Genomic DNA, 27,465 nt, shown 5'->3' with positions numbered 1-27,465 from the left:
CGGTGTGCCTTCCCTTTCTCTGGGACAGGAGGCACGCGAGGAAAAATCCCCCCACCCAGGGCTGAGCCACAGCATTTGGCAGTTCGCAGATGGCCCAGGAGGGCAGGACCCGCAGTATTCTCCGCCAGAGGCCTGGAGCTCCTGATCCTTCGGCCCATGCTGGATCCCTGGCTCGCTGCTTTTCCTCCAGGACCTGCAGGTTTGTTCTTCCTTACTTTGGTTCATGGGCACCGGGCACAAATTTCATTTCCACGTGCGACTCCCCTGTTCCCAGCACAATTCTTTGCCCATGGGAAGTGTTCGATATCTGTGAAGGGAAAGCTGGGATAAAGGCAGCCAGGGCTGTTTTACCTGCCTGAAGGCTTTTGTACTGTCATAGTTTCCTGTTGCTCTTGTAATAAGTTATCACAAACTCAGGGGCTGGAAACAGCACAGCTTTATTATCTTGGGGCTCTGGAGGTCAGAAGTCTGAAAGTTCTAGCTGGCTAACCTCGCGGAGTTGGCAGGGCTGTGTTCCTACTGGCAGCTCAAGGCAAGAGCCCCCAGCTCCTTGGCTCATGGCTACTTCCTCCGGCTCCAAAACCAGCAATGTTACATCATTGTGTGCCTTTCCCCCATAGTCACGCCACCTCTGCCTCTCCTAGTCTGCCTTTTCCACTTTCAAAGGCTCTTTGCATTACACTGGGCCTGCTCAATGGTAATTGGCTTATTGGATAATCCAAATAATCTCCCTGTTTTAAGGTCAGCTGATTAGCAATCTTAATTCCACCTGTGACCTTAATTCCCCCTGTGCCGTGTAAGGTAACCTACTCACAGGGTGCAGGGATTAGGATGTGGACACCTTTGAGGGACTGTCGCTCTGTCCACCACAAATTTCCTTCTTTTCTTGTTGGGTTGGTTTGTTTTTTGTTTTTGTTTTTTGCAAAAAAGAATAGTCACATGTATTTCACATTGCCCCTTCTTATTTCAAGTCTTGATTAAAAAATAATTGAGAACATTTCGAGAAGTTGTGGCTGAGGACATTTTGATGAGACACTGGGCTTATGGGTCCAAATGTTTTACTTTTGCTCATCAGAACATGAGCAATTGGGTGCTTAGTGTTCTCTTGGGATGTCTTCCAATATCATTCATTTCAGCCAGGCTTTTGACGGCAAGTCAGGATTGCGGTTCCTGGCAAATATCTCAAGTTCAGATGACTCATTTTGTTTGAAAAGAGGTGTGTGAGGCTTTTAAGTCTGGTGTGTTTTTTTTCTCCAAAACCTAAAAGATTTATTGAGGGATAATGGATATAGTATGAACCACACATATTTAAATGTACAGGTTGATGAGCTTTAGCATAAGTCTGTGGAACCATCACCTCAAATAACTCCCCAATTTTCCTTGTGCCCTTTATAATCCAGTCCTCGCTCCACCTCCACACACCCAGGCAACCTCTCGTCTGCTGTCTGCAAAACTTCTATTCTGGACGATCCATACTTCACATCTAAAATACCTGCAGGAGGTTTTTCACCCCTCCCCCCAGCTTTATGAGGTATAATTGACTATTGAAATTGTATACATTTGAAGTATACAATGTGATGATTTGATACACATATACATTGTGAAATGACTTCCACAATCATCACATTAACACATTCATCACTTCACATAGTTGCCTTATTTTGGTGGTGAGAATGCTTAAGGTCTACTCTCTTAGAAAATTTCAAGCATATAATACAGTATTATTAACTACAGTCACCATGTTGTACATTAGATCCCCAGAACTTATCTTATATCTGGAAGTTTGTACCCTTTGACCTACATCTCCCCATTTCCCCCATCCCTTAGCCCCTCGCAACCACCATTCTACTCTCAGTTTCTATGAGTTTGACTTTTGTTTTTAGATTCTACATATGAGTGAGACCATACAGTATTTGTCTTTCTCTAACTCATTTCACTTAACATAATGTCCTCCAATTTCATCTGTGTTGTCACAAAAGGCAGGTTTTTCTTCTTTTTCATGGCTGAATAATATTCCATTATATATATACTGCATTTTCATTAGCCATGGATCCATCGATAGACATTTAGTTGTTTCCATACCTTGGCTTTGTTAAGAATGCTGCAATGAACAGGGGGGTGCAGATGCATCTTCAAGATCCTGATTTTCTTTTCCCGTCAAAGGCTGTTCTGGTAAGTCATTTGTCTCATCTGTGCTACAACACAGGTGAGTCTTGAAAACATAATGATCAGTAAAAGAGGTCAGTCACAAAGGACCACATATTGCCTGATTCCATTTAGATGACATGTCCAGAATGGGCACCTCTATAGAGACGGTAGTAGATTGGTGGTTGCCTAAGGCTGTGGGTGTTGGGCAGAAAATAGAGAGGGACTACTAATGGGTACAGGGCTTGTTTGGGCCATGAAAATGCTCTAAAAGTGATTTTGGCGATGGGTTGTGCAAATCTGTGAATATCCCAAAAACGATTGAATTGCAAAAAAAAAAAAAAAAAAAACAACCTCAAAAAACAAAACCAAAAATCAAATCTAAAATCTCCCCCAAACTGACGAGTGGGCCGTATGTGAACCAGTCCTGAGAATGGGTTCTGATCTAAGCGTGATGCTGAGTCTGCTTCTAGGCCCCTGAGGAACAAGATACAGTGAGTCTTCCTTAGCCTCATCTTAAGCAGCGGCTTTTATGTGGTCGTGGTTGTGACGCTCCACTCATACATTTGTCCAGTGCGTGTAAACAGAGGGGCCTACTGTTCTGAAGTTTGCCGGCCTCTCTCTTGCTCCGTGGTCCCTGCAGCCTCGCCGTTTGTCCTGCTGCCCGGGAACACCCGTCGGATGGGCAGGCTGCCACAGAGCCCTCGCGTTTTCCTGCATTTGGGGGGCATGAGACCGCGTGAGATCATTGCTCTCCCGTAGGGGTATTTAGTCTAAGCAAGGGCCTGAAGGAAACCTTGCTTCCTGGTGAATTTTCTTCCTGGTCTAGGACCTCCCCTGACTTTATCTGAAAGCGTGAGCAGAACTTGTCCTGCCCCTGGTGGTTTCCAGCCCGCATTTACCGTGAATTCGGATTCAAAGAACAGGGCAAGGGGAAGGGCTACGTGGTAAACTCGGGGCCATGTTTCTGTCTTTACCTTAGGCTTCCGAGTTCTTGACATTTTCCTTTCTGAGAACCAGTATCCTTGCGTAGTACCATATGATTTCCTGAGAGTAGAAGGTCTGAAAATGCCAGTTTGTCACTGACTTGGAAATTAAGCACTTTCTCACACGTGGGTCTTTAATCAGGCTTGGTTCATGGGGGTTGTGTGATAGTTTTGTTGGTTAATATTATACATTGTTTGTTGAGCTTTTATGAAATCAGTGGTGTTATCAAATCATTAAAACTTTTTCCTGCAGCTATAGATTTTTCTTCTTTTATTTAATACCCATTTTCCTGAAAAGTGTTATGTGGATCAAATATTATTTTAAATGCTCTTGGGTTATACACTAATGGAAATGCCTGGCGAATCCTTCTGATAGATACCATGTACTGGTATATATGGAATTTAGGTTTTATAGCCTAGGATTTAAATCTTATTATTTCCCATAAAGCAGAGCACACTTGTAAGTTATGCTATTTTTAACATATTTGGAGTGCCCACAAATGGATCATTGGCATTAAACATTCATGCTCAGTACTCAAAGGTCAACTGCTCATCACCTGCGTTCAAATGCCATCAAAAATAGGACTAAGTTTGGGACTCCAGGAGGACGGCTGAGAAAGATCTAGCCCGTCTTGTTAGGCCTGACCTCTGTGGCCGTCTCTGCAGTAACAAATGTTTCTGATGAAGCCTGCTGAAGATGTGAGATGTGGATGCTGTAAATCTAAGAAGAAAAGCGTTTGGATGGGAGCACTCGAACTATTCTCTTGTGGGACAGGTTTTATCTGGTAAAATTAATACAAGCTATGGCGGGATGATGTATAGTTTAGGGAAGAATCCGTAGGCAGGTTCTTTTACTTGACATAGTAGGAGGATGGTGCCCTTTCCTATGATCATTTTTGGTGGATTTCTTATACTTCTACCCTGTGCCTTTAAGCCGGACAGACAGACCTAGGACAGCTATTAGCCAGAGATCAACCGGAATGGGCTGCAGCTCTTCAGACCTGTTGTAGGAATGTTCTTGAACCTCTGCTCTGTCCCGCCCTTGGCCTCCTCCGTTCTGTTTTCCACCTGACTCCTGTTGACTTGGCCTGTGACTCAGGTCCCTAGGTTTTCCCTTCCCCTCGATGACAGTAAATCCCTGTTTCTGTAACCTCGCTCGCCAGGCCAGTTCCCCAGCCGGGCCCACTACCCCGGCCCTTCTGCAAGAGAGGTTCAGGTGATTTCAGTGTGTTGTGGAGGCCGAAGGACTGGGTAGCCAGTGATTATGAAAATCAGGGAGCCGGCCTTTCTGGTTGTGAGCGGCACAGCTGTGGGACAGAGGCCGCGGGCGCACCGTGCTTAGGGGTTCGGGCCGGGAGGTCGGTCAGACCTGCGCTGAGGCCCCGCTTGCCCCCCTGCATCTCTGTGGCTCGGGCATGAGCCCTATTGTGGATATGGTGACAGCACTACAGCCAAGGCTTGTCGTGAGGATTAACTCAGACGAGGCCCGGGCAGTGCCCCGCTCGGCGTACACCGAGGGGACTTGTTTCTGAAGAAGCAGTAACGGTGTCGCCCAAACCCGTTCCACTTGGGAGCAAAAGCTGCCCTACAGCAGAGCCCTTCGGAGAGGCAGGGAGAATTGGTTGAGAGCATATACCCTGGAGCTTCATGGCCTGGACTCAAATCCCAGCCTTCACCACTGATTTCACCTCTTAATGAGGTCACTTAGCATCTCTGCAGCTCAGGGTCATCTTCTGTAAAATGGGAAGAAGAAAGGAAAGGAGGGGGAGGAGGGCGGGAGGAAGGAGGGGGAAGGGAAAGGAGACGAGTGTTGTAAAGTAAAATCCAGGACGCTGAGAGGAGCGAGGGGAGGGTTGCTCTGTTCTCTTGTACATTTAGATTGGTCTGGACAAGAGGTAGAGTTGCTTTTCATTTCCACCAACACTAGGACACTTCCTCTTCAAACAACAGTTAAATGAAAAGCTGAGTTCATGTGAGAAAATTATCAGTAAATAATTGTTCAGCAAGATGGTATGCAAATACCTGACATTTGGCACCGGCTACTTTCAGGCTGTGGTTCCAAGCCTTGGCCAAACATTGGAATCACCTGGGGAGTTCTAAAAATTCCAGATGGTCAGACCACACTCCAGACCAATTGCATCAGAACAATATGCCAAGCAACTGCCCACCCCCAACCCCACAGTGGGTTTGTTTTCTGGAGAAATTGAACTACGGGGCGTTTGGATTCAGCTATCAGGCAGGGCGGAAGGTGGGGCTGTGGCTCAGGCAGTGAGCTGGAGGACTGGTGAAATCTGCTCATTGGATGGGGACACCTCCAGCACCTTTCCCCTATCCTGCTTATTTCCCAAACAGGAGACTGGAAGATCCTTCCCTGCAGAAACTGACTGGGTCCAAGAAGAATGACTTGCAAATAATGTTCTGAAGGTGCCCAGTGAGTAAGTTGCCTTTCTACCCAATCATAACCAGCAAAACTCACTCTTTGGCACACTCTTCCCTGCCCATGAACGCAGAGCTTCTAATCAGCTTTCCAACAGAGGACTATGGGAAGGAAGTCCAAATCTATGCACACTAGGTTAGTTAAGTTCTAGGTAGTTGTTCACAGCAGTGGAATGGAGCGATGGTCCAGTCGTGAATGAAGTAGGCCACACAGCGGTCAGTAGTAGCTGGTAGGTGGTACCACTCACCTGGCCCATCACAGGTGTCTCAGGGCCAAGAATTGTCACTGTGCTGACAGTGAGCCTGGCGCTCAGCTATCTCTGGTGAGAAGTGAGCTGCTTTTACAGAATTCATGCCCATGCTATGGGAGCATTCTTGCTGTCTGACCACAGAAGTTTGCCTAGGAGTAGACTCATGACCTAAACCCTGCCAACCACCCCTGTCCCAGCCCCTTGGCTGTAACTGTTGGCCAAGAGCCATTCTCTGCTGGACTTGCGAAGCTGGTAGGACCCAAGCCTGAGGCTGCCAGGGGGAACTCTTGCTATCTCATGGAGCACAGGGGGGTGCACTATGTAAGGTTAAAGTCAGCACAAAGAGAAGAGAGTCGAGAGTTGGAAAAGCATAGAAATTATGCCCTCATTTGAGCAGCATGGGCCCAGCCATGTTTTCCAGAATCTTCTGTGCTTTTCTATTACATGAACCAATGTGTGCTCTTGAGTCAGTTTGAGCTGAGATCCATCCCTTGAAGTGTGAGGATCCTGAATCACACCTGGCCCGTGTGCCTTGTATTACAATGGTGTCCATGGCTCTCACGTGTGATTGATTCTCAGTGGCCTTCAGTAAAGCCTGGGGCACGCTTGGATGGGTCATACTCCTTGCTCTTAGGTGTGTTAGAGGAGCCCACTCTGTTCCCAGGGGGCTTGGGGAGCATCTTCTGGTTTGCTACTCTTGGCCTCTCTAGTTCTGTGTATGGAAATCAGACTCTCTCTAATTGCTGACAGCAAAACAGTTGCTGTGGGAAAACATCTTTTCACTTGTTCAGTCCAGAACCATGTGTCATCGGCTTCTTTTTTCCAAAAGCCCCATGTTGGGGATTTCAAGGGTGTGCCTGTCTGAAGTTTGCCTCTGGGCATTGTAATTAGCAGCAGCACAGAGAGGATTAGATTCACAGGGAGCCATTTCTCCATCAGGGGAGGGGCAGAAGACAGTCTCAGTAGGACCAGGACAGTGCAGAGCCAAGTTGTCAAGCAAATGAAGAGTCTTTGGAGTACAACTCATTCCCAATTCCATGGCCCACCTTTCCCTTTGGTGTCTTTCTCACGAAGTCACTGAGGTCAACTTGTCCTCTATCTAATCGCATCCAGCTGGCTGTCTCACACCACTTACCTTAGACTATTGGAAATGATATTTCTCACCCTGTGGCCAAACTGCCACCTCCTGAGTCCCCAGTGTCTTAATGACCATAATTCATTTCAGAAGTGAGTCTCAGATCATGCTACACACCCCTGCGGAATCAAGTCTTCCACTCAAAGCACCCGCACCCCACCTCCTCCTCTCCCAGCCCCAGGCCCCACCATTTAGTCCCCAGGCCTTTGCACGGCCTGGGCTCCAGCCAGAATGGCTGATCCTCCCGCACTCGCCCCGTCTCTGCTTGGTGGCCCTACGTTTTTCTACCCCTGTGCCTTTTGCCGTATAATTCCCTTTTCCTGGGATGCCCTTCTCCCCCATCTTTTCCTGCTGGTCCTTTCTTTACCTCAAGGACACCTCGACCCTATTCTGTCTCTCAGCAGAGATATTCTTGATAACCCTTGAACTAACCTGTCGACGTAAGAACCTCCAAACCTGTAGAGAATTTTTATAAGAATTTATTCGAAGTAAACGGAAGACAGCTGCTGGGCAGCAAGACCTCAAAAGCTTCAGAGAATAATAGTTTTGCAGCTTCTTTTATGCATTTGAAATTAAGGAGGGGACGAACATAGGGAAGATTACGGGGAGGTGGGAGAGAGCAAGGTGGGCCAGGGTTATAGGAGAGTTAACAAGGTTATGTGCGGAGGGGTCTGAAAAGAGCCCTTTCAAAGGTGTGTTAACCTAGGTGCACAGAAACAATGGGCAGGACTTGAGGCAAAGGTAAACCTTTTACTAAAGAAGCTATGTACCTACAGCGTGACTACTCACCATGACCTGCCAGGTGTATGATTACATCACCCAGAGAGGTTACTTTCTGCAGAACCCCTTTATAGCCCACAAACCCCTCACCTGGGCCATGCCACAGGGCATCTGTCGTACTGCAACTGTTTCACGTTCCCCACTTTCCCTAAGGGACCAGGCGGGTCTTACTCTCCGCAGAGCAGTGTGGGGCAGTGGTTATGATCATGAGCTCTGGGTCCCAGTCTGGCTCTGCCTTCCCTAGCTGTGCGACCTTGGGCATTTCACTTAATTTCTGGCCTCAGTTTTCTGAGTAAATGGGAATAATAGCACAGGCCTCATTGGACCATGTGAGGATTAAATAAAATAATAAATGCAAGAAGGTCAGAATAGCGCCTGGTGCAGAGTAGTTGCTCACAGTGTTAGCTGCCGTCGTCATCACCACTATCATCATCATCACCATCACCATCTTAACCTCATTTTTTCAACTACGCATTCACGGAAGGCTGTTAGGTGGCAGGCACTGTTCTAGGCAGTGGGATTACAGCGATGGGGCAGATTAGTTTTTGCCCTTGTAAGGTTCATGTTAGTGGAGGGGGGGAAAGGAGACAAGTAGACCAGTAAACGAACAGATGACCTCACTCCAGATGGTGATGAAGACAGAGCCATGATAAATGAAAACACAAGGCGATGATGTGATAGAGAGGGATTCGAGGGCTTGAGATGTATTTTGATCACTCTTAAATGGTACAAATTGTAGATGTGTTGCCTATTTCCAAGGCTCAAAAACATTTGACAAAGATGAATAGATGAATAACAGTGAATTATGACATTTTCCCAAGGGTTGTATTTATTATCATTGACTCTGTAATCTTAAAAAGATCGTATGATTCAGTGGGTTTCAGGTCTCTGACAGAAGGTAGGTGGGAGAAGCATATTTTGAGGCAGGACTTCTTCTCTGTCCCCCCACCCCTCGTTTTGTGTGCTGTGGACTCCCTTGATCTCAGGTCAAGTCTGAGTTCTGATGAGGTGGTCCTCCTTAGTTCTGGCCTAGTCTCACAGTCCCAGCCGACTGACTCGGTGGCCGGAGCGGGTGAGGTAGCTCTTTGTGGACCATGGAAGGTGGCATGGCCAGAGGAGCCCTCCTTTTACTTATCCAGCTCAGCCCCACAGAGCCCAGGAAGGGTGTGTTTCTGGGAATCAGAGTCAACTTTACGCACAAGAGATAGAGCTAATCCCCTTCAACTATATAGCACAGTTTAAAGCTTTCCTCCCTTAGCCCTGGCCAGTATGGTTCAGTTGGTTGGGCGGTGTCCTGTGCAGCAAAAGGGAGCCAGTTTGATTCCCGGTCAGGGCACATGCGGGGATTGTGGGCTCAGTCCCTGGTGGGGGTGTGCAGGGGGCAGCCGATAGATGTTTTGCTCTCTCTCCTTTCCCCTCTCTCTAAAAATCAATGAAAAGATTAAAAGCTTTTCTCCCTTAAACATCACTCTCCATGGATTTTGTTATAGGTGAGGCATTTTGTTATTGGGTGAAAGTATCAAGAGCCTGAGCTGTGTCTTGGTGCAATGGAGGGGTTGCACCCAGGGGTGCAGGAGGCCTAGGCCAGGAAAAGGTGAGTGTGCAGGGAAGGGCCTGAGATAAAGGCGTCGCAGAGACAAGCTTAGGCCATGTGATACGTCCAAAACTGTCTCCCAGTCCACTTTGAGGACAGCAAGGCTGATGTTCAGTTGATGTTTCCAGGGTGTCAGCATGTTGACACATTTCTATCATGGTTGGTAAACAGGAAAAAAGCTGCCTCCTGACCCCTCACTACAAGCCCCTGCCAAGACTGGGTCCATTCTGACTGGTGGGTAACTAACCGCATTACCAGATATGACATATTTTGAATATCACTCCCGGGATACCTAAGGATGCTGCACGAATTAGTGATTATTCTATATCATACATTCAGACACTTTAAAGTACTGAGTTAAACCATTTGCTTCCAATTCGCAGAGTGTCTGCTGTGTGTAAACACCCTGATGAGGCCTACGCGCTGGGCCAGACGGAGCACAGAAGAGGCCCACGCGCTCCCACGTGGACACACGTCGTGCCACACAAGCCCAGGCGCTTGCATGGGTCAGTCTTGTTTCCCCACAGTGAGGAGAAACAGAAAGAGGGAGCACAAAAGGTGGACACTGGGACAACCAAGCCCAGACAAGTTCTGTCTGCCCTCCACTCTCAGGGGACCTCGGGGGCTCTGGTCTGGCAGGGCCACGTAGCATGCGGCTGGGAAGCAGGCGCCCTGAGGGTGTCCCTTCTGAGCCTGAGCAGCATAACTCAGGAGGGCCAAGGGCCTGCTATTCCTGCAGCTGTGGCTCCCTCCTGCCCTGAGCTCCGTTTCCCCCCCGCTGTCCTTGGGTGAGCTCTACGGAATGTACTCCGTTCAGAATGGCACGAAGTGAAGGTAATCGATGGAAAGGCAAAGGCAAAGGCAAAGGCAAGCCCGCTGCAGTTGTTTCCGTTTTTCCCTGTCATCAACCCTTCGAAGGCTGTGTCACCCCCCCACCTCTGAGCCGCTTGCAGAGCCGGCGCCCCTCGTGGAGCCGAGGCCCTTACTCTAGGGACTGGCGGGCATCAGCTTTCAACTCGCCTCACTGTGGAGATGAGGAAATCGGCCTTTCCTCTGCGCTTGCTCTAAACCTGCTTTAGTGTCGCTCATTTCAACACATGGAGGTCGAAGCCAGTAGAACTCTCCTGGTTCCTGCACCCCGTCTGCTGGTGGGGGCGGGGCAGTAGGGAGATGGGCCCCAACAGAAGCCGGCCATGGAGGGACCCCCTCTGACTTCAGGTCACCTACACTCTGAAGGTCAAGCAGGACCAGAGTTTTCAGGAGCCCTTGCCCCTCCTCTGGGCATTGGCCTCTCCCCAGGCATCCCTGGGCCCACCGGCTCCCATTCCCACAGACCTGGATATAAAACTCATTCCAGGCTCCACTTTGAACTGTTAAGGAACCACTTTTGGGGGTGTTTGCATTTTGAACATTACTTTGTCAGAGGATCTGAGGGTTGAAAAAGATGTTGGAGATTATCTAAGCCGGGGGTCAGCTAACTGGCCCAAATCCAGCTTGACTGCCATTTGGGGGAAATCAAATGTTGTTGAAATACAACGCCCATCTATTTATAAATGTTTTTGTGCTATAAAGTAGCAACAACGGCAGAGTTGAGCAGTTGTGGCAGAGACCATATGGCCCACTAAGCCAAAAATATTTACTGTTTACTCCTTTACACACAAAGTTTGACAATACTTGATCCAACCAAACCCTGTTCACCTGCCCAGCGTGTCGTGACCGGATCTTGAACACCGCCCGTGATGGAGAGCCACTTCCTAATCTCACGTCCTGTCTCACCAGCTCTTTAATTTAAGAAGGTTCCTGTTTAGGTTAAGCTGCATTGGCTTTCTTGGTTTTCTTTTTTCTACCACTTTCTTGGAAAACTAAAAAAGTCAGAGAACTCTAAAGAGCTCATCATTTCTAATGGTAGAATTACAAACACTTTTACAGAAGAGATAGCTGGTGCGAAGGAGAGGAGCTTTAGGAGTAACTGCCTCCGAAACCACATGAAATAGATATTTGCCCTCAAAGGAGCAGACTGGATCTAATTTGATCTCTCCAGATTTTATCTATCATTGCTCATGGTAACCTCCTCGGAGAGGAAGTGAAACATTTTCAACATCCTCTCCACCAGCAGCCACGTTGCCAGCCTTAAAACAAATGGGACCAGGTTACGAGAACAGGGAGGGACAACCTTAGCAAAGCTAATCTCTTTCTCAAAAAGTAAGTAAGCTGTCGCTAAAAATTTTTATTAGGCTGGTGATGTGTGAATGTTCATAGGTACTTAATTGTGTTTTAGAAAATGGTGAATGTAAGTTTTGAGGAAGTAAATGTTCCTGATTTTTCTTCTTTTGTGGAATCTCCCCAAATTACAAAAATAAGTTGCCATAATAATGTAGTTGACTTTTTAAAATTTTTTTATTTTTTTTAGATTTTATTATTGTTTTAAAAAATTGAATTTATTGAGGTATAATTTACATACTGTAAAAAATTACCTTTTGAAGTGCACAGTTCTCTGAGTTTTCACAAATGTTTATATTGTCCAATCTTCACCACAAACAGGGCCTAGAACAATCCCATCAAAACAAAAAGCTCCCCGTCACCTCTTTGTGCCTTTCCCTCCCCCGCGCCTAACTCTTGCCAACGACTGGTCTGATTTCTGTCTCTACAGTTTTGGCTTTTCCAGAATATCATATAAATGGAATTTCTTACTTGGGTCTTTTCGCGTCTGGTTTCTTTCGCTTAGCGTAATGCTTTTGAGACTTACCCGCGTTGTGCGTGTCGGCGGGTATCACTGTAGCGTGACCATTCCTTTTGGTTCCTGAGTAGTATTCTCGGTATGAACGGGCCAGGATTTGTTTATTCATTCGCCAAACATTGGGATGATTTCCACTTTTTGCCTGTTATGCGTAACACTGCTGTACACATTTGTGTACAAGTTTTTGTGTGGACATACGTGTTCCTTTCTCTTGGACATGTATCTTAGAATGAAATTGCTAGGTCATATAGTAACTCTTTAAATAAAAAGAAGATTTCTCTTTCATTAAAAACTACTTAAGTCTATATTTCACTTTTAAGGTGTAAAAATAAGCAAGTGCTTCAATTTAAAATGGGCTGAGAATGTCCGTGGAAATTCAGAAAAAGAAGAAATACAATAAACAAATAAATATATGAAAATTAAACACTACAAGCACTCTATATGGTTTTTCAAAATGTGAATTAAACAGCGATGGGAGCCATTTTTCACATAGATGGAGATTTTATTTGTGTTGAACCTTTATATGTGTCGAGGGCCCTGGGCTGGGAGAGGGGGAGAGTTTTGGGGATTCTCATGCTCTGTTGGTTGGAATATAATTGAAACTATCTTTTGGAAGGGCCTTTGGCATGTGAGTCAAAAACCTTTTAAGTAGCACATAATCTGACTCAGAAGTTTTATATTAGAAATGTATCCTAAGGAAATAAGTATGTTCTCTAATATTTAGGAGACTTGATACAGAATTGTTTAGATAATATGGAAAGGCCCCAGAAACAATGTAAATGCCCCACAATAGGGTGTTGGAGAAGTAATTTAGTGTCTGTCCCTATAACAGACTACTCTAAAGCAATTAATAATTTTGTAAAAGTGTATTTATCTTAAAAAGGAAGGATGGTTTATGATGCATTTTTAAATAGGAAACTATAAAACAACATGTACATTTTTAAATAAAAATAACTACACGAATCATTTAGGATGCATTTAGTTACAAGTAATAAAATACACAATTTATACTGACTTCAAGAAGCAGATTATTTGGTTCATATAACTAGAAACTCCAGAAGTGAGACAGATTTTGGTGTTAATTTAATTTAGCAGCTCAGAATGTTCCTTAGCAAGTGAATTTCTTTTTATATCTCCTTTTTGCCTTCTGCACCATCTGCTTTCACCTGAAAGTGGTCTGTCTTGTGGCACGATGCCTGCCAACAGCTCCCAGGACCATTTGGTTCAAGCCCAGAGAGGGAGAGTTAGCAGGGATCCCAGAATCCCAGGCTTCCCTCCAACAGGACCGTCTAGATCGTGCGCTTTTCAGGGCAACGAGGGGAACGCCTTGTATTGCTTGGGTTAGGTCTGGGTTAGGCGCTGGCTCCTAAAATAAACATTGTGTCAAGGTCATATAATTATTGAACTTCTGTTTAGCCAGATCAGGACCTAGTCAGAGCTGGGGATAGGATTAAACCCTATAAAGTTGAAGGAACGTTCCAGAATGGGGTGGGGAGGGATGGATGTTGAGAGCTCATCCTAAGATCCACCTCACCACAGAAAAAAGGGTGGAAGGATATTCGACCAAGTGCCAGGTGGTGGAATTATAGGGAATTTTTCATTTTCTTTTTTATGCGTACCTGTACTTTACATTTTTGACAACAAAAACACATTATTTGAATAACTTCCAAAAGAAACAGAGGCTATAAGTATGAGGAAAAGCTGGTTTATAACACTGATAATTGGTAGCTTGAGGGATTTAAAGCAGACGTGTTGGCCAACAGGAACCATGAGTGTTCAGAATGATACCAACTGCGCCTTGCAGAAGCTTTTCACTTCCTTTCTCTTGTTCTGTTATGAAATTGTGGTCATTTCTATAGGATTAGTCTGAGATCTTTGAAGGCTGGCCTGGCTTAAAACCACTGGTTGCAGTAGCTTGAATTTCCCCCTCATGTTAGGGTGGGGACGCCTTTTTGCTTTCTTTTGTCACCTTTGAATGCCATCGAGCGGTCCCCATCCCAGAAGGGTGCAGAGAGCATGCGGCGCTCCGCAGAGGGACCCTGTGTGCAGAATGGGAGGCGCTGGCCCCGGCTCTCCCGCTGCCTTCTCGGAGAGAAGGCACTGAACGTTCCTTCAGGAAGCGGCCGCCGCAGAGTCCCTGGCGGTCTCGGGTCCGGCAGCTCTGTGCACTGTGAATCTGAGCGTGACACTGGCTGCAGGCACCTCTGAGGGCCCCAGGCCTAAAGCTCAGGGTCCTGGGAGAATGGGAAATGGGGCATGTCCCTTGGCTCACTGCTGCTAGAGGCTGGGCACTGGGAGTTCTTCCTGGGATCCACAAAGAAACTCCTGCTGCTCTTCCATGAACTTTTTTTCTGGGAAAGAGAACCCATTTTTTCCCCCCACTGGCAGAAAAGGCCTCCATTGGGAAAGTAAGGTAAGGATTTTTCATGTCAGCCTAGACATCTCATTTCTCACTTTTATTTCTTTGTGAAATTGCTTCTCAGCACTGCAGTTTCAGAAAGTTGATTTTATCTGATCATGCCCTTCTGGAGTTATTCCATTGTGATGGTGAACAATAAACTGGCATCTTGGTTTCATGATGAGAGCTACATTTACCAAAAAGATCAAAATGCTCCAAGCGGTCAGGGCGCTCTGTCTCAGCAGGAAAATACATGTGGGAAAGGAAATGAGGCCAGAAGGTGGGTACTGGATGGTCTTAAGGAGCCAGCCTGTGTGTCTACTGGTAATATCCACACCCCACCGGAGTGTAAACTTCACTCAGCTACGAACTTGCTTGTCTTGTTCGATGTTGTATCCACAGCATGCAGAACAGTGGGAGGCACTCAGCACGCCTGCGATGAATGAATGAACGGAAGGCCGGCTCGCTGGATGGATGAGCTGGTATTATTTTCTAGAGCCACTCTCCTCTGAGCAGTTTCCCCTGACCCCTCTAGGAATATTAGACTCCCTCCTCTGGGTTTCTGTGCGACTTTGGATGAAAACACTTCACTCATAGTACTGAAACTATGAGGGAGTTTCTCTATCCGTCTGCTTCCAGATGGCATTGAAAACCTCTTAGTCATTTGGGTCAAATCCCAAGGTTGGCTTACATATCTCTCTTCCCTAAAAGACTGTGAGTTCCACAAATGGAGGGATTCTGCCTTATTTTTCACTTCATTAACTAGAGACACTTCACAGTACTCTGGCACTTAGTAGATATTCACTGAGTAAAGTAATAATACCGTGGCAACCTCATGAATAGCTCTCGGGCCATGAGATCTGTTCGTTCAGTGGGTCAAGATATTCCGTTAATCAGGCCCCTTTTCTTCTTCATTGCTGGTGGTACATATTAACTTCTTGCTCTGTGTTTTCCACTGCTTCCAAGGGGACAAGCACCCTTTTATTTTCAGCTATCATTTCAATATCTCTCTGTTGAACCTACAAATACACCAAATGGTTTCTGTGGGTTACATTTCCAGGATCAAATTAGTCATCTCCTGTTGTTATACAATGAAGCACCTTACTTGGTCTTAGCAGCCAACCGTCTCCAAGTCTAAGCGTAGGGCGCGTTATTTCCAGGAGGGCCACCGTGACATAGCACATCTCTCTTGGCTTATGTGATTTCTTCCAGCTCTGGTCACAAAAGCTGAAGTCTGCAGCCTGGGCCGCACTCACTCTGGCTCACCTCTTAACACCCGTGGTCTCTGTCTGGAGGCTGCCCTTCCTTGATAGGTGCACTTGCCTTCTGAGCAGGTGGTGTTCCTTTGGGGTCAGGGTATGCATGCCACCACTCAGGCAACTCTGAACAAGCAAATGGCCCCATGTGGTCCCCAGTCCTGGATCTTCCAGAAGTAATACTCAATGTTTAAGACCAGCAACTTAGGAAGTCAAGACATAGACTAAGTGGCACACACATTTAAGATCAGGGCAGGCTGGGAGGCTGAAACAAGATAAATACTCAAGTTATGTAAACTTGGTGATAACCAGGGAAGAGCGATGTGAGCCTCTTTCTTTGGCAGTTTGCTGCGGCCAAGAATTCTATATTCTCTGCTATTCTGTGTGGCCTGACCCGATGGATGTGGGTGGTTTGAGTGGCTGGGGGGGCAATGAGAAGGAAGTTCTATTGGAAGGTTCTTTGAGAGCTGGAGCAAGTCTCACTAGACCGCAGTGACACCACCATGCGTTTGTTGCACAGACACTGCTGGGGTTTACACGTCTCAGTATTATTAAGGCCCACCCTCACCTCTCAGGAAGCCTTGCACCCTGCCCTTGTGTTGTCGTCTGGATTCATCCAGCTGTGTCCTACACTGAGAATCCCTGTGACGACTGCTCCTTTGTTCTTTGATGGGGTAGTTTCTCCATACTTCTGCATCCTGATGGCGTTGAAAATCTCTTAGTCATTTGGGTCAAATCTTAACATTGGCCAGTATCTTGATCTAGCTAACACGTGTTTCCTTAAATTAGAAAATTTCTTGTCTGTGTTCCTTCTTTAGGTGTTATCTATAAGTTTCTTTTATCAGATTTGCCCTCATTTCCTATCCACAGTGCCAGCCTTTTTATTTTTTTTTTGCTCTGTGGTTTTCTAGAGGGCCTCACCCTCCTCTGTGTTTCTCAAGCAGCCTTACTAAATTTTGCGGTGTCCTTGCTATTTCCAGAGAGATTCTGCTAGCCCCACGTCTGTGCTGCCTGGGACTCGCCTCAACATCGCTGCTCTGGTTTTCTATGCAGCAGAAGGAACTTCAGCTTCCCTAGATCAACTTCTTGGAAAAAGGGGAAAGGAATTCACCTTTCTCTAACCAAAGGTTTGTGGTTTTCACACATTTTCTCCAATTCGCAATATGTGAAGCTGATCTATGTTTTTACTCTCTCTCTCATAAACTATACCCATGCTCATTCCTCTCCTACTTTCCTTTCAATAAAATAAATTTTGGGGGGACAGAGGCCATATCTCACTCCTCTTCGCAGGCCCAGCATTCGGCACGGTGCCTGACATGTGTGGGCAGGTGCACAATATGTTCATTGAATGAATAAATGAGTGAGTGCATAAGTGAAATTAGGATACGGGCATGCATTTTTAAATTCTGATAAAAAATTTTGGATCATTCAGAAAGTGGTTTAATGATAATGTAGCTGGGGTTTTCAATGTTAATAATTTTCTTTGTCACCAACACTGAGAATGTGAGATCTTTTGAAAAATACAAAATAGAGTTACAAATAATGTTTACAAAAATAGCATTAGGGACAATAATATATTTTCTATTTAGGAATAAGTCCATTAAATAAAAAGATAAATATAATGGTCATATTTACTGATGATCACAAGGGCTAATATTGAAACAGTCATTTTCTCTATAAATATGAGTCACAATTCTGCACCTGTTCTAAAAACACATGCAAATGATACTGAAATTAACCAAGAACATTAACAATGTGGAATAATGGGCTTTGCTATGAAAAAATACAATTCCATCCAAATGGGAATAGAGAATTTGCTGAGATAGGTGGGCTTATGTCACTGCCGAAGGAACTTTATAAATGCATAGGTTTGGACAATGGACAGAAATCAATTATGTAATTAAGTAAAAGCTCAAATTAATAATCAATTCTGTGCTAAGTAAAAGTTCTCAGAGCAGGCAAACGGTTTAGGCATTCCATGAATTTTCACTTTCAATGATAAGATTTATTTAAAATCATACCGTTTTCAGTCTAGAAAGTTGACTTTGCAGGACATGCAAAATATGAATGGTGCAAAGATACCTAATAAAGATGGGTATTTAATAAAGCAATATATATCGTACGTAGATTTCAAAGCTAAAGGAGTTCTTTTTTATTAGTGAAACAAATCACAGCATACAAAAAAGTTTAGTGAGAATAGCTATAATTAAATTGCACCTTAAACCTGACAGAAGTTTACAATAATCCTTAATGCTGAGTCAGAGAGAAAAAACCCAAGCACTTCTTGGGGTCTGTGATTTCTGCTTTGCCAAGACTGTGCTGATAATGAAGCATTTGGTCTACGGCTGAAGCCAGGCATGCTCTGTGAGACAGGCAGGGGATGTCTTAGGATGACAGACAGTTGCTTAGGATGGGGCAACTGCCTTAACTGTGCAGTGAAAGAAAACCATTGGCAATGGAGTAGAGGATTGCCTACTAACAAAACTCACCATTTGGCTGCTATGTATTATTTTGTAAGCTTTAATAATGTTAAAGTCATACACAGGTAAGTAAGCCTGACCCGTGTGGCTCAGTTGGTTGAGGGTCGTCTATGCACCAAGAGGTCACTGGTTTGATTTTCGGTCTGGGTTTTGGGCTCAATCCCCAGTAGGGGGCGTGCAGGAGGCAGCCCATCAATGTTTTGCTCTCACATCGATGTTTTTCTCTCTCTCTCTCTCCCTCTCCCTTCCTCTCTCTGAAACCAATCAAGCATATTTTTTAAAAAGTCATACACAGGGAAAATAGCTTTTCACTAGCTTAATAATTGCAGTCATGCAACACTGAGATAGCTTCAGCGCATTTCAAAAGTTAATGCTACAAGATGAACTCTTGTTAGAGAAAAACCAGCAGACCGAAGACGAAAACCTCTCAGATTCTGGGGAATAGGGTTGGCAGTGAATCATTTTCTCAGCAGCAGAATGGCGGCTGTTTGTTCTTTGTGGTTCACAGACTTCATATTGACCTTTGGCATCCGGAGAGATAGGGAGGAAGAGAGAAGGCCCATCTGTCTGCTACCTGCTAGGTAATGGTAAGCGGACTCGGGAATGCACAAGCTCCGCGACGTCAGAGACTCGGTGTGTGTGGGCCACTGTGTCTCTCCAGCCCTTAGATTCGTGCTGGGGGCACAGAGATGGTTGGAATTTAGCAAATGTCCCTCTCTGCCACTTCCATTTTTTTGGCTAGTCTCAGGCCAATGCAGAGAGCACCAACCCGGTAGAACTGAATGATGGTTTTATTTTCATCAGAGTACCATCATTTCATATAAATTCATTGTTTAAGCTTCTAAGATTCAGAAGAAATGTGCTGTTACAAAGGACACCATTCTGGTTAGTATGGAAGAGCCTTTCTGGACCCTGGGATGGCTCCTATGGCTCATTCCTGCCCGCAGACGGGGCACCAGAGCGCGTCACGGACTTGTGCCCCCTTCGTTTACACAGGGCTCATGGTTGCTGCAGTAAGTTGGATCAGACACAATTATCATTATCTAACTTTAAAAATGAAAATAGCTTCGTCACTATTCTTATGAGCTACTTCTTTCCAACAGTTTTTTCTTAAATATCTATTCATATTGCAGGTTTGTACGACCCTGCCCAGGTCCATGGGCAGCCTGCTGTTTTAAAATCTCAAGGTGTTCGGTAAATGTGTGTGTATACGTTGCTTTTTAAGAGGTGTTTTCAGGAACTGATTAGTTTAGAAAAGGACATGCTTTTATTACAGCAAAACAGGGGGTCTTTAGATTCATGAATCCTATGAGTACTTAGAAGAATGTCTGTAGATCAAAATTTTGTTCACAAAAAATTGGAAGGCAGAGCTAGAGGATTTCTGTTTTTATAAAAAAGGGCAGGTTAATACTCAGAAGTTAGCTGCCTGGGAAAGCACTCATGAGAAAAACGTGTTATTTTTCTGTGCTCGGAAGTCACAGGATGTACCTCCAGGGGCTGTGTAACTCCCCCAGCTCCCTGCGTCTCCGAGAGCGTTTTCAGACGCTTAGCAATCACGGCTACTATGCAGTCAAGAGCCTGCGCTCAGTGGACGCCAGTTCCTCCCTGCCTTCCTCCACCCTTTGAGGAGGGTAACAGGAGATCTCTGAGGCTTCACCGACTGGGGAGGTTTTTAAAATACCAAAGAGTGTGGCCACAATGGGAGCAAAGGGGAAGGCACGCTTAAGGAGGAGGGGGCACGTTTCTTGTGGGAGAGAAGGCCTGGTCATTCGGAGGGGGTTTGGAGGGCCGATCTGGAGGTGTCCACTTCTCATTGGCCTCTGCCAGCAGCCACTGAGCACTTGACATCATTTCTGAAGTTTGTTCTCAGTTGACAAGTTCTTCTCGTTGGGGCAAGTCAGACACTGTCCCTAAGGGTGGCAGTCACCGCCTGCCTGACTGTGAGCACCCAGGAAGGAAAGGCCTCCTCCCTCTCAGAGATCAGGGGTCTTTCCTTCTTCTGAAATTCCCAGGTGGAGGTACTGGGGCGAGTCTGGTAGGACCCACAAGAAACCGTTCTCAGATACCCAGAAATAAGATGGTAGCTGGCAACTGCTTTTCCCTGTGTGCCAGTCTGCCAGGGCTGCCATAGCAAAATACCACAGGCTGGGGGCTTAAACAAGAGAAAAGGGGAGGCTGGAAGTCCAAGGTCAAGGTGCTGGCAGGGTTGCTTTCCTCTGAGGCTGTTCTCCTTGGCTTGCTTGTAGGTGATCTTCCTCTCGCTACCTCTTTAGGTGGTCTTTTCTCTGTGCACACGTCTCTTGGGTCTCTCTCTGCGTGCTCTTATGTCCTGTTCTTACAAGGACACAAGGGCAGATTGGGTTGCAGCTCGCCTCATGGCCTCATTTTAACTTAATCACCTCTTTAAAGGCCGTATCTCCAAATCCAGTCACATTCGGGGGTTCAGGGGTTAGAGCTTCAACATCTGAATTTGATGGGGACACAATTGAGACCATAACACCTACTCAATCTTTTTTTTTCTTTTTCTTTAAAAGAATTTAATTCACACACTTCAATATGGTGCTGTTAGGAAAACCTCAACAAAATGTCATTCATCTCAGAATTCAGAAGAGCTGGGTTTGAAGTCAGACTTCATCATTACCCAGGGAGTCCCCGTGAGGAAGTGTGGGGAGCCTCTCACAACCTTTAAATATTGACCTTCACTGACGGGGCACCTGGCCCAGGGCTGTAGAGAGTGGGCCCTGGGGTTGGACTGCCTGGTCCAAATTCCAGTATCACTGTCATGAGCTAATTAGCTCTGGCCAACTTACCTCCTTCCCCTATCCCTCAGTTTTCTCTTCTGAAAAATAGCAATGATGATAGTGCCTACTTTATAGGCTTGTGCGGGTTAAAGAAGTCAGCCCCCACTAGAGCCATCTCAGTGAGCAATCAACACATGCTGTCTACTAGTGTATTTTGTCTGTGTCAAAGACAGGCCCTCCACTCACATTAGCACACACCCAATACGCCCTTGGCTTTCTTTGGATGTGGGGTGTCTGTTCAGGAACGGCTGCTTTGTGAACCCTCAGAGGTGAGAGCAGCGGGAAATTGTCCCAGATCTCAGATGAGGCCACGGTAGCAGCTGCTCCTCCAGGAAAGGGTCTGCTCACTGGGCCCAAGCTGCCTGCCCAGAAGGGGCACAGGATGGAGGGGAAGCATGGCTCCCGCAAGCTCATCCTCAGAGCGAACGTCCTGCTGCGGACGCGCTAACACCATTTCGCATAGGGACATGGGGACAAAGCCGGACCGACCAGAGGAGAAAAGCAGCGGCCGCTATTCGGAGCTGGCTGTAGCCGGGGAGGCAGCCACTGTCGCCTAGGTTTTGGTGGGGACTCCAAGTCACACAGAGGAGCGAAGAGCTTTCTGGAGGAGAAAGGGAAGGAGCCAGGTTTGCCTCGACGGGCGGAGGTGGTCCTGGGAAGCTCCAGGCGGCCAGCTGGAAGTGGGGGTCCTATGTGACTGGTTAGGGGCGCATGTTTGCCTTGCTCTGGTTGGCCCTAGGTTGGAAGCAGGGACAAAACATTAGGGATGAGATGCAGCACAGCCCTTCCCGCACGTCTGCTTCCTTTTGGGGTTTTTGCAGGCAGTGGTGGTGGCTGGTGTTGATTGTGTCAGGGCAGTTGTAGATATAATGCAATTCTTTGCCGAAGTCTCTCAGCACCAGGGTTTTTATCTCAAAGCTGAAGCCAAAGTAACATTTTAGGCTAGAAGGAAGTGTATTCCCCATTTTAGAATTTCAGAAGAAGAAAAAGGCTCTAAGAACTGTCCTTAAGTGGAGATAATATGAATAGATGAGGGCTTATTATATGGGTTTGGTTGCCATGAGCTCTTGATATGCAAATATACTTCTGAAAAGAGATTTAAATTAGGAGATTGGAAGATTCTTTTTGGCTGCATGATCCTGAATAAATTACTGATCTGTCTGAGGTCTCACAAATAAATGAAAGGCAGTGATACTAGCCCTTGTTGATTTGTAGATTTGCAGCCCTCCTGGAGATTTCATGTGTACAAAAAGCATTCTGAACCGCCTGCTCTGCTAGCAGTGTCTGCATTGTGCAAATCTGTCGTCCCCAGCTGTCTGCTCTGCAGACCTCCTATCAAACGACTCTAGGCAAGCAAGGGTCGACTTCTCACCTTGGCTCTTAACCTGTGGCATGTGCTGCTCCTAATTTTAATCAAGCAGGGCCAACAAATAAATATTAACCCTTGGAGTGTACCCAAGCCCTGCAAGTCTGGACCCAGCCTCAGTCTACCCTTAATCCTCTAAACAAGCCATCACTCCACCCAAACTGTTCATTGTCCCCTGACCGTTCAGGTCAGGTCCCACCTTGGCCCCTGTGGTTTTCTGTTGCTTGGAATCTGTGCCTCTCTTCTCTCCTCCCCACCTCACCCTGACCCTGCTTTGCTTTGGTTTACATCTTTGGAAGGTGAATGCAAGTCTCACCTCCTCCAGGGAGCTTTCTCTCACTGCCTCTGCGATCCCTCTATTTCTAAACCACCCTCCCAGGGCACACCCAGCTTTCTCACGCCTTTGGTAAATGAGTAAAACGAGACCTGATGTTTTGGTGATTATTACCTGATTATATTGTATTCTGTAATTCGAATCCACTGGGCAGGAAGCTCCTGTATGGCAGTGATGGGGTTTCACCACCTTGAACCTCACTGTTGGGGATTGTGCTCTGTGTATTTCGGTGCTCGATGAGGATTGGTTGAGTGAAATGATTAACAAGGTGCCACATTGATTGGAGTGTTAAACATATTTAAAAACCAGAGAAAGTAGTCCTTGCTCAGTCTCAATAAATAGTTCCTTGAAAGCATTCAGATCCAGAGGGAGGGTGGCCGGTGGTTTCGCCTTTATTGGAGCTGCAGCTGCAGTAATTCAGGGGAAAGAACAGCTTTTAGAATTTTATTCTAAAGGAGGCACAATGGCAGTCACTCACGCTCAGTGTAGGGTTTCACGTCTTAGAACACAGACAGGCCAAGCCCCGCTCGCTGCTCTTGGGGAGGTGCTGCCAAATAAACTCGACAGGTGCAGGTGTGGGGGCCAGGGGGGAAGGAGGGCCCCATCCAGGTGCAGGGAAGTCATGCTGAGCAGGACTCCAGCTGGGATGCTACAGCTGATGACGGATTCTGGGCAGAATGGGGGGTGGGGAACAAGACTCAATAATGGGAATATAGTCCATCAGCTGGAGCAAACCTGCAACACTGAGCCCAGGAGTGGGTGTTGTTGGGAGCCCCAAGGAGACAGGGAGGCCTCCAATCATTGTGGAGCCTGCCAGCAGCAACCACCCTAAGCCTGGGGCTCAGAGGCTGGGTTTCAGGCCCTGATAGGGGACTATTTAGAGCTGGAGGGTAGAGAAAATAGATGCCTGGAGTTCAATACAATGGCCAAAAAAATGCCTGGAGCTCATGACAATGGCAAAAAAAAAAAAAAAAAAAATCCATCAGAACAGGGAAAACTCTCCACAAAGGGTGACAACACAGTACGTGGGGGGGGGGGGGGGATGTATGCCTTCAGCAAGGGATTTTGTAAGGAGCTATGACATTTTAGGTTCTCAAGAAGTTGCAATAGTTGTGTCTCCATTGTGATATGACCTTTAGGAAATCAATAAAATTTAGTGTACCTCTTTGGGGTCCATTTTATATACTTTGAACTCTAGGGGCCAGAATAAAGAAATAGAAACCCATTTAAGCTAGCTCAAGTCATAGATGGGTGTGTTATGTTTTCAGAACCAAAGGACAGAAAATGCAGAGCATCTGGGTGGACTCAGAAGTTCAGGAGCCAAGGTTGTTCTCTTTGTCTTGAAAGGGCTTCTGTGGCCTCAGGGGCTGCATGGTTTCCCTTGTCTGCGCTTCTCTCCTACCTCTCTCTGCCTCTTTCTTCCGCTCATCTACACTCCGAAATGACTGGCAGGTCGCTTGTATGACATCACACTTGGACTCCATATGTGAAAACCCTGAGGTCGAATTTTTAAGAGACAGACATTAGCTCAGCGTAATCTACAGAATGATTTTCTCTAAGTCAGATCTCTACCCCAGGTCCAGTCAGCTTTGAGGGGGGGGGGAGGTGATCCTACAGGTCATAAGGAAGCAGGCAGCAAGGCCGTGGTGGGCTCCTGACCTTGGATGAGGTGCGTGTGGGGAGGCAACAGTTGATTTCTCTACAGTAGACTTCCACAGAGACAACAAAGGTACTGTGATTTGGAGTTCCCCAGGCTGCCACACAGTGCACCATTCATTGCTGTGCACGCTTGAGAGGACTTTAGAGGCTGCCACACACATCTTTCCATTCTAGTGGTCACAGTCCATCAGCAATCCTGAGACACCAGCACCTTCCTAGATGTTCAGTCTTCCAGCTTCTTCATAATAGAAAAAACATTCCTACAAATGGGCTCCAATTGTCCAGTCCAATGATATTGGCCAAAGGAGACTCAGGGAATGCTTTCATTTGGCCTCGCGTTAGGCATAAACCTCCCTGTAGTGGGTGAGTAAGTGGGCTCTGGAGTTCTTCCAAATTAAAACGCTGGCCCCAACCAGGCAACAATCCCACAGCCAGCCTGGAGCAGGTTACTGAGCCCCTCCAAGCCCCCGTTTCCTCATTTGTGAAAAGCATGTAATAAAACCACATGGTGGAAAAGAAAGCATCCTCCAGGGCTTGGGAGGAATATGCTCTGAGCACAGATTTGATCCCTAGAAAGTGCTCAGTAAATATCCCCCCCCCCCATTGTCATCACTACTGTTAATCTCCCTCTTTTGTCTTACGGACCCAGAGGAAGTTAAGTCTCCACATCAGCGACTTCTCCGCCTTCCTCACAGCTCCTGCCCAGACCTTTGCAAGCGCTAAGTGTTAACAAGGGCTTGTTGGTTCATTGATTGACGTTTACAATTTTGTGCTTCGAATTTTAAAAGTTCTCACAATCAGAGATGGAAGGGGGTGCCTAGGGAGTAGGACCTTGACCTCATTTTGTGCAATTTGATGAGTATGGAGAGTGTCTTTCAAATCTTCCTTTTAGGTGATTTGAGTGTATGCCCCTCCCCCGAAATAAAGAGAAGACCCCAGATGATTTCTCCTGTTTCTTCGGTCCCTGTCCAACGATCTAAAACTGTTACCCGCTATACTGACAAACACGCGGTCTGCTCCTGAGACCGTGCACGAGGCCAGAGCTGGGAAACCTCGAGGGGCTTTGAGACAGACGCCCCTTGCTCTTCTCTCCCCAGAAGCCAAGCTGCCCTGAAGATCATGAACTCGTCTTCTGAGCGCTGCAACATCTCGGATTGGCTGAGGCTCGAAGCGACGGTGAAGGCCTCTGTGTATGTGGTCACTTTCTCCTTCGCCACGCTCATCACGACCGTCATCGTGGCAGTCGTGTGGCAGGATTCGAAGCTGAGGAAAGAGGTCCGCTACGTCTTCCTCTGCCACCATCTGCTGTGCATCTCCTCCTACTGCGGCCTGGGGGTGGTTTTCCAAGGGATGCGGGCTCTGCTGGCCAACAGCCCTGTGCTGATGTGCTGGCTGGTGTTCGGGGCCCAGATAAGTTTTGGGGAAGGGATCCTGTTTACTCTGGCCTTGATGGCTGTCAACACTTACCTGGCCATTTGCTGGCCGTTGAAATCTCTGTCCTTTGTCGATGCCACGAAGTATAGGGTTCTGGCTGGGACCTGGATAACCATTGTCCTCAAGAATGTTGGCCTGTTCGCCATGGAGGGCACCATCCCCACTCCGGTCGCTGTCTTAAAATCCGAGCCCCTCTGCCCCGTGGTTCTGAACGGCACTTCTGCCAGAGTCATTGGTATGATTTTCTTTCTCCTTCCTTTATTGGTCATTCTTATAAGTTACTCTCTAATATATCAAGAAGGCAAACGTGCTGGCCATTTTAATAGGTCAAATATCAAAGCAAGGAAAACCATCCTCATTCATTTAGTTCAGCTGAGCTTACATGTAATACCAACCCTGATATTCATAGGTTTGGGAAAGATGTGCGGAGTGTTTTTCTTTACGTTAAATCTGGTGCTTTTTGGAGTCTTTGCGTTTGCCCAGTGTGTTAACCCTCTAATCTACGGGCTCTGGAATAGAGAGCTGCAGAGCAGGCTGTGTTACTGGATGTTCTGTCGGCCGTGGCGCCGTCGCAGGATGAGCAGCGGAGGGCCGGTTTGAACGAAGCTCAGCCACTTCGAGCCACATACTCTAGTCCCAGTGGACCATCGGCCAGGGTTAAGGACTTGGCTTTTACTCGGCCTCAAATTGGCGCATTGATCTGATGTTGGAGATAATATTCGTAGGGCAAAGTTTCATCTGACTTACAAGCTTCGCTGCTACATATACTGATTTGTCCTCGGTGAAATCATTTATGTCTTTAATTCCAAACCCAGATCAACATTTTGGCAGCATGCCTGACTGTGTTGCAGTCGTTGGGCAGTTTTTGAGAATGCTTAGAAACAGAGAAGTAGTCCATGGCTGATATGAAAGGGAGAGGTTTGGCTGTTCGCCTTATGTTAATCAGGGGTAGGTTTGGGTACTTATAATAACAAAGCAACAACAAAAGAACAGTAGCTTTAAAAAGTTAGAGATTGATTTTTTCTTCTGTGAAAGAAATCTGGACAATCCAGACCAATGTGGCAGCTCTGCAGGCAAGAGGCTCATTCTCTTTTCCTTTGACAGAATTTGCATGCTGCCTCATGACCCAAGACGGCTGTTAGTGCTCCTACCATCACATTCTCACTCCAGCCAACAGGAAAAAGCAAGAGGCAAAGAAGGGTCTGTACTCCCCTTCTGAAGACATTTTCTAGAAGTCACACAAAACAGTTTATTTTACATATAGCTGGCCAAAATTTAGTGATGTGGCTATGCCTGCCTTTAAGGGAGAGTGGGAATAAATTTTATTTAGCTCAGGTGTAGTGTCCCCAGCTGCCCAGTTTAAAACTAGCATTCTTAATACTAAGAAAGGAATGACGAATGAATATCAGGAGGCAAAACTATCTCAGGGATCATTTTCTCAATAAAATAAAGTATAAAAAAATAGAATGGATGCATTATGATTGCCACAAAAATACATTCTGCCTTTTAGTATGATATAAAATACAGCATTAACTGTCCAGGATCCCAGAAAACTTTAATTGTGTCATGTCAGCAGTGCTCGAAGAGAATGGCATCAATAAGGAGAACACTGAACTGGTTTAAACATGAGAATTAACTCGTTTAAATCTAAGGAAGTTTGAGGCAGCAGGATG

General features: G+C 46.3%; 1 protein-coding gene across 2 annotated transcripts; it reads left to right on the top strand.

Moving 5' to 3' along the window:
* The first annotated feature begins 11 nt into the window (after positions 1-11).
* LOC308559832 (uncharacterized protein) lies at positions 12-27,232 on the top strand. 2 transcript variants are annotated; one of them, XM_081142992.1, is made up of 3 exons: positions 14,029-14,477; positions 16,699-16,845; positions 25,456-27,232. In XM_081142992.1, the coding sequence occupies exon 3, from the start codon at positions 25,478-25,480 to the stop codon at positions 26,390-26,392; it is 915 nt and encodes a 304-aa protein (XP_080999118.1). In that variant the 5' UTR covers positions 14,029-14,477; positions 16,699-16,845; positions 25,456-25,477; the 3' UTR covers positions 26,393-27,232. The 2 variants fall into 2 exon arrangements, with proteins under 2 accessions (XP_080999117.1, XP_080999118.1); XM_081142991.1 differs by lacking the exons at positions 14,029-14,477; positions 16,699-16,845 and adding an exon at positions 12-199 and having other exon boundaries at positions 25,456-26,474.
* Positions 27,233-27,465: the final 233 nt, after the last annotated feature.

This window comes from Miniopterus schreibersii (assembly GCF_964146895.1).
Source record: "Miniopterus schreibersii genome assembly, chromosome: 7".
In the NCBI taxonomy this organism is placed as follows: domain Eukaryota; kingdom Metazoa; phylum Chordata; class Mammalia; order Chiroptera; family Miniopteridae; genus Miniopterus; species Miniopterus schreibersii.
This window is presented reverse-complemented; position numbering and strand designations above follow the sequence as displayed.

Coding starts and splice junctions, on each gene's coding strand:
- LOC308559832 (XM_081142991.1), top strand. CDS start 90: ATGGCCCAGGAGGGCAGGACCCGCAGTATTCTCCGCCAGAGGCCTGGA. Junction 200..25,455: donor TTTTCCTCCAGGACCTGCAG/GTTTGTTCTTCC, acceptor TTCTCTCCCCAG/AAGCCAAGCTGCCCTGAAGA.